At 33.5% G+C, this 7,667-nt stretch overlaps 1 protein-coding gene across 1 annotated transcript; it reads right to left on the reverse strand.

The window, feature by feature from the left end:
* LOC109849776 lies at positions 1,616-3,936 on the reverse strand. Its single transcript, XM_020419649.1, is given in 3 exon segments — positions 1,616-2,069; positions 2,570-3,609; positions 3,612-3,936. Coding segments are annotated over 3 exon segments (1,398 nt in total). The 5' UTR covers positions 3,796-3,936; the 3' UTR covers positions 1,616-1,895.

A 7,667-nucleotide genomic window follows, 5' to 3' on the forward strand; every position in this document is an offset into this window, starting at 1 on the left:
AGTTTATCAGAATCTTCAATGATCAAAAGGTTTGTGCTTCGCAATTTCATGAAGCTTAAAAGTTTTAGGCTCTCAAAGCTTCATGCGTAAAAATTTATCGTATCTTCACCAGACTCCAGCCTGTTCAACATAATGAACTCTGGGTAAGAGTTTCGCAGGAAACAACAGGAGGAAACAAACCCGAGAGTTCAGCCAAAGTCGAACCTGGCAATAGCCATTAGCTACTAAATGCTTCTCCCAAGATCCGTTTCAGAAATGTAAACGCTACAGAGTCCAATCTGCTGCTGCCCAATTTACGTACCTTTTTAAAGTTGCATGTTTCGGCTTTTCACATCTGGAAACAAATGTTTCGGCTTTTCACATCTGGAAACAAATTCATTGCAACATGATATGTTCATACAAGTAGACGTACCCAGGACAGTGTCGCTTGAAGACGAAACTTTGGTAAATAGTTTGAATTGGTTCGGGTATTTATTATGGAAATGAATAGCTGAATGCAGAATTAGTGAGATATAATCATAGTTGAAGTTGACTAGTAGAAGTATACGGATACAAGGGGCCGACCAAAACAAGTTTTGAAGGAACTTATGCAAAGAAGGATAAATAGAGCTAACCGAAGAAATGATAAAATGCACTGCCAATATTTTCCCCTTCTAGATATATCGTAAAATTTGTTCATTCATAGCAAAAATGTTCTCCATTGTAAACATCACTATCAGTCCCATACACTGAATAATTGATGGTAATAAGCAAAAATGTTCATTCATAGCCTTGGCCACGAAAGTGAATAAAACCATAATTTCTTTTCTTAATCTTGCTGAAATTATATTCCACGTATTATAGTTTCATCAACCTATTGAACCCTTCGGATCACAAATCTTCTCTCAAGGTTGCACCATCCTATTTCTCAAATCTCCTCTAATTCATCAACTAATATAATACCGTTAGGCAAACACATGCATATACTATGAAACTTCATCCCAAATATGTCTGACTTCAAAATGCGAAGAGCTAAGCACTTAATGCTCCAATGGTGATAGAAGAAGAAGAAGAGGGCCAAAAAAAAAAAATTCTACTTTCCCAGTAATTGTTCTCATGATAGTGACTACATATATGTCCTTACACGGGATAATATGTTCCCAAAGTTATTGTTGTTTTAAATCCCAAATATAAAACAGCTACAAATAACTAGAAAAAACCAGTAGGTACACGTCTTGTTTTTACAGGTGATGAAACTCATCCAATCATCATAAATATACTTCTTCAAAATAAAAATCTCGGTATTATTAGTTAATTTTATTAGCTTTTCCATGCATCCAAACACATCAAGCAACCCAAGCCTAAAAACATCAAGAAAATTTTGCAAAAGAAGAGAGAAACACCTGGAAAAGATAAATAATGATCATAAGGACCTATTATCAAAGTAAACAGATTTGCGAGCATCCCAAATAATGTGCTAAATAATTTCTAGAAAAATATATTAAAGGTGCATCCCAAGAGGAAAATTCCGCATGGGATACTTAAGGCATTACTAGCACTTATTGTGAAGACAAGAAAAAGTTTTGCCAGATATAGTCATGTTACTCACAAATTCGACTAACTACGAAGAATTAGATAATGAATACCGAAATAACATACTAGAATGAATACAAAGTAATGATAGTTGTAAGCAAGACAACAAGAAAATGTTCAATACAACAGCATATGACCATATATGTAAATATGGAAAAAAAATCCTCAAACTTTAGAATGGATTTAACACACGAGCCCACATTTTTAAAACATATTATTGTTCCCCATACTGTTGACCTCTATGAAGGGATAAGGGTAAAGAGCTAAATTACCATGTGCATTCCCGAAAAGCAGAATTAATGAATGTGGAAGAAAAGCTCTTCTTAACCAGCCATTTTGTTCAACCTGTGAATTGTGCTCTTTGCAAGTCTGTTAGCAGGATCAATCTTTAAAACCGTTCTCAAATCTTCAGCCCCAAGTTTGTATTTCTCGGTGCTCTCGTACAGCAGAGCACGCTGCAGCAGCACCGCAACATTTGAACTATCATCTTCTAATACCTGGAAAAGCCAAATAAAATGTAAGATTATTGTTAAGAGTGTAAATAGAATTAGTGATGATTCTGGCATAGATAGATAAGTTTTAAAATTTTAAATTAGGTCATATCTGGTTGCGGATGAAAAAATTGGTTAAACCCCCAGCCTGCAATATCATGGAACTTTTACTCTTTCATAAACTTTCTTAATGAATGTATCAATACAACATTATATTTTCTACTCTTGAATTTTGGGATGCTCAACAGCACGACCACGAAGGTTCCAAAGCATTCATCTCCAAAATAGTATATTCTACGTTTCCTCATTCCGCATTTAAAAAGCAATTCAGACTTGAGGTTCAATCATAAAGTCCAGTTAGATGTATTTTGAAATATTGAAATTCTACTCAAGCTAGAAGGACCCATCCCAAATTTAAGGATTTTAAGACTATCACTATTCCATATAGGCACATGTACTAGAAAATAACAAACATGCAGAAGAACAAGAGTTGAAGATTGTCAAACCTTTGAGCAATCTGCAACTGCCTTTTTATACTCGCCGACCTCCTTATAGCAAGAAGCTCTGCAAATCAAAACCTCATGGGCGTCAGCACTATCTCCACTCCTCTCAATGAGAACAACAGCCCAAGATAGCCACTTGATAGCATCAGCAAACTGTCCTTGTTTATAATTATCCGTTCCTTTAGTTTTCGCCATTGAAGACGTGACTCCTGCCGGAGGAGGAGGAAGCCCTTCGAGCTCGGTAGTCGTCTCACTGTGATCTTGCCCTCCAAACTCTGCACCCACATCCCAATCATTCATCTCAGCAAACTGCGGGGTTCCAGAAACCCCTGAAGGGTTCCCTGTCGTCGTCGAAGAGAACAGCGAATCCAATGGATCAGAGGCTTGTTGATTGGTCTGATTGGTTTGTGGCTGTGATGGGATGCCGAAATTGTTGAAATCTTCGGTTTGCGCAGGTTTTTGAGCTGGGATTCCGAAATCAGCACCTTTTGCATTCTGGAAATCTCCGAAAGATGAATCAATGCCTGAATTCTTCGCATTTGACGATTTAATTGGAGAATTTCCAGAATTCTTCAATCCGAAGTCCATCAACGAACCAAATGGATCTTGCTTAGGGTTTGATCCTGCACCCGACATCGATTTCATTGGCTGCCCGCCAACTGGCTTGCTAGATTGATTCAAAGGCGAAAAATCCCCAAAATTCGCAAAATTATCGACAGACCCCTGGCTGTTCTTCATCGAATTCACGCTACTGCTCCCATTATTATTCGATTTCGGCAGAGAATCCTTCAAACTACCCATCGAGTACAAGTTCTTCGCCGGCGCCGCCGCCTTCAACGGCACGTTACTACTCCCTTTCCCTTGATTGAGCGCAGATCCAACGAGATCGCCGAAGAGATCAGGGTTCGATTTCGCGATCCCGATCGATGACGTGGCAGAGGCGGAGGAGCTAGGGTTAGCCGAGCTCCAGCTCTTGCCGAATATGCGCCGGACCATGAGGCGGCCCCGCGAGGTTGCAGCGGCGGGGTGAGGTTGGTGGGTCACGAGGTGTTGTTGGGCTGCGGGCCACGCGGGGGTGTGAGGTTTGGGTGCGGTTGCGCGGTTGGTGGTTTTTGCGTCTTGAGGGGTTTGTTGGAGTTGCGGGTCAAGGATCCAAGCCCGAAATCGAATTGGTAGGAGCTGAAGGAGGAGGGATTTGGAGTTTTTTGGTTGCCGGTGAAGGAACTCATGGTCACCGCCGGTGACGGGATCCGCGATCGAGAGAGGGATTTGGAGAGAGAGAGAGAGAGGAGGCGATTATTGAGGAGACGGAAGACGCAGTTGGACTTTAAGAGAGTTATTTAAGGAGGATTTCTCAGTACATGGTAGGGGTAATTTTTTCCTTCTTCTTTTCTTTTCTTTTCCTTTCCTTCCTTTTTCTTTCTTTTGGTAATTTCTCGTAAGTTGTCTTGTTGGATCTATGGATTGGATAGAAATACGGATATGTTTCTAATTTTTAATTAATTGGATAAAAACAAGGACATGGGTGTAGGTAAAATATCCAGAATATCTACTGAATTGGTATCGACCGTAAAACTATTTTGACCTTAAATTAGTGAGTCTCGACCTATTTTTATGATTTAGATATCTAAATTTAAATTTGTTGGCGTATTGAACATATTAATGAGTTTTTTTGTTTGTTTTTAAAGGAAACTCTTGTCATATATAATGTATATACTTTTCTAAAAATTAAAAAAGCACCGTGGAAGATCATATCATACTCCCTTCACGAGTTCGAAAAAATATTTCTGTAGACAAAAATACCCTTATAAAGTTTGAACTATCCTATCACTAATCAATTCTAATTTTTAAATTGTATTTAATGATTTATTCTAATCCTAATCAAATAACTTCAAACTTTGAACTATCCTAATCCTAATAAAATTCTAACTTAATCAAATTCTAATAATTTTTAAATTAAGTTTAAACTAATATATCTATCATTAATACAACTAATATATCTATCCTTAATACATTATATTATATAATAATGATATTATACTTTTTTAAGTTTAAAATATTATACACTATCTAAAAGTTTAAACTAATTTATCTACTTTGCATGTGTAAAATCATATTATGATTAATTTATTAACAATAATATAATAAGTTTATACTACAGAAAGATATCATATTGCACGTACTATGATTGTATCTATCTTTTAATACATGCATTAACAAAGATAACCGAATTTTTATTATAACCAAATTCTTATTATAGTAATAGGACTCTTCGGGTATAAATAAAGCATCAAATCCATTTTCTTCTCTCACCAAATATTTCTTAGACTTTGAAGCAATTATCAACTGTTCTCTCTCAAAGGTTCGGTCTTGGTGGCTCTCTTTTTTATTTAATAATGATGCCTTTTTATCTTTGTTATTTTCTTCTTATTAGAATTAGATTATATTGTTTAAAGATTATGAACTAGATTAGATATTGTTCTTCTTATTTTAGTCAATTAATCATGGTATCTAATTACAATAATTTTCACAACACTTCTATCTATTTTCTTCTTATTAAATTAGATTAGATTAGAGTAATTAATTATAATTATTTACAAAAGTCAGCCTGATAGTGGGGGAAATAAAACTATAATTTTTTTTTAAAACTTTCATGCATCTTGTGATTTGTATATGTGATAGTATAAGTTTTATTTAATAGCTCTCGAAAGGAAATGTTGGTCCTCTATTTTTCTTATTCATTATCTTAATCTTCCATTATTTGAATCTTTTATCCACTAAACTAATCAACTTCAGTTTCGTATCACCAGTAGTTATCCCCATGGAAAAATAACATGCTGTTAGCACTGTTTCATTAGATAATGACTTCGATTACTTCCGATGCAAAGTTTTCTAAATTTAATAAACATGGAATTTGTATGTAAGATTAATATAGACCAATATGTCTCTTGTCTTTCATTCCGTAAAAATACAGAAGAAAATCACAAACACATAAATATGAAAATTTTAGTTTTGGAGTCTACAAGAATATGTCTGATTCTCTTAAGAGTTTTGATACTTGCACAAGAATTCAAAAATATATGATATCAGCAAATTGAAATTGGTGTATGCACAAAAAATTGTAAAACCTAAGAAAGCACAATCATGAGACTACATACAGAAAGCGGTATATACTTTTCAAAACTCAAGAAATAATATCACATGAGACTACATACAGAAAGCGGTATATACTTTTCAAAACTCAAGAAATAATATCAACTGAAGAAACAGAATCACTAAAACTTTCAAAAGGTAACATGTGAAAGTATTCTGATGATACAATGAAATCTAACATTTGGTTAATTAGACTAACATAACTTTTATCTGTACGTCATGCACTCCTTCGTACTGTTTTGCTAACATACATTCTACACATTTTATTTTCATTACATTAATTTGGAATCTTTTAATACTAGGTCTTCTCTCATTAATTAGTACAATGTCATTAACTGACAACATATATCGTGACATCCTACCTTGAGAATACATAATAAGTTCATCCATTACTTATGCAAAGAGATATAAAATTGTCAGAGAATTTAAAAATATGGTGATTACCACTATTTTAGAGTTTGATTTAGAATTGGCTTTAGATATTGTACTAGAGCCTCCAAGCATAGTTCTAAAGACAAATATTGTCGTTTGGGTTATGAAAGTTTTTATCTGTAATAGAAGAAAAAGGAGAAAATATTGCATTTTTTTGTTATTTTCATAATATCAGCGTTTATAATTTAGCTTGATTTTTTTGTGATTTTCATTATCTATTCGGTAAATTTCATTAAAACCCCAATAACTTTCAGAATGCCTTTTTATGTTGTTTTTCTGTTTACATATAACTAATTAAAATATAATATATAGCTTAGTATTAATTAATTATATTTCTAAACATTTATCTCTGGTGTTAATAATATTTATAGGGCAACAAAATACATGGAGTTATGTACGGAGAGACTATCAAAAAATTTATAGATATGCTTCGAAAGAATCAAATTATTTTCATTTCAAATGAAGAAGTGAAAGGAATAAACCCAGTTTTTCTAAGTATCCACAAGTCACTTGAATTAGTATTAATAAAAGACGCATCTATCAAAGAAGCACCAATAGGTTTCCACTTGGAGAACATATTGAACAACTTTGTCCCATTTGAAGAAGTATTTTCCATGAAAGATGCAACAAAAATTAGTAAGTACTTATAAATTTTTTACTTTAATCTTCAATACAAAATGAGACGTTAATTTATAGAATCATAAATTTTTTATAAAATTACTTGCAGATATTCTTACAATAACAACTAACGTGAAGCCGGTGATCAACTATATTATAAAACATAACAAACCAGACAATAGGAGGAAAATCATGCTAATGGATAAAAGGTATATTCATGATACTTATTTCCAATATCATAAGAAAAAAATAAGATTAACATACTTTCTTTTTTCATATATAGTAAAATGACTATGCACGCAACTTTATTTGGGGATTTGGCTACAAATGAAGGATCAATTCTTGAAGCCGAAATCAAAGATAAGCATGTAATAGCATTATCAGATTTTAAAATCTCTATATATAAAGGTACATAATTTATTACTGAAATTTTTATTAAAGACAGCTAAACATAAAATTCATCCAATAATTATCTTAATTTTGCAGGGGAGACAAACATATCGTCGCAAATTATATCAACAATATGTATCAACCCAAAAATACAACTAGCTAACGAATTAAGGAAATGGTAAGTAGAACAAGTATACTTTCATATAATGCAATAATAAAATAGTATTATATTTTAATCTAATATACAGGTTTCATTTGGAAGAAGCCGCAAAAACAAAAGGATCTCCATCAACGCTTTTATAAATGCAAAAGAAATTCAAATTAGTGATATTATGCATACATCACAGAATTCGATACATGTACAATATTAGAAACCTATTTTTATTAACACATTTAAATCTAACTAAAATTTATCAATATACAGACTAGGGCTGAGCACGGTTCGGTCCAAACCGAAAAAACCGACCGAACCGACCGAAATTTAACAGTTCGGTTCGGTTTTAGTTAT

This window comes from Asparagus officinalis, chromosome 7 (assembly GCF_001876935.1).
Source record: "Asparagus officinalis chromosome 7, Aspof.V1, whole genome shotgun sequence".
NCBI classification, from domain to species: Eukaryota; Viridiplantae; Streptophyta; class Magnoliopsida; order Asparagales; family Asparagaceae; genus Asparagus; species Asparagus officinalis.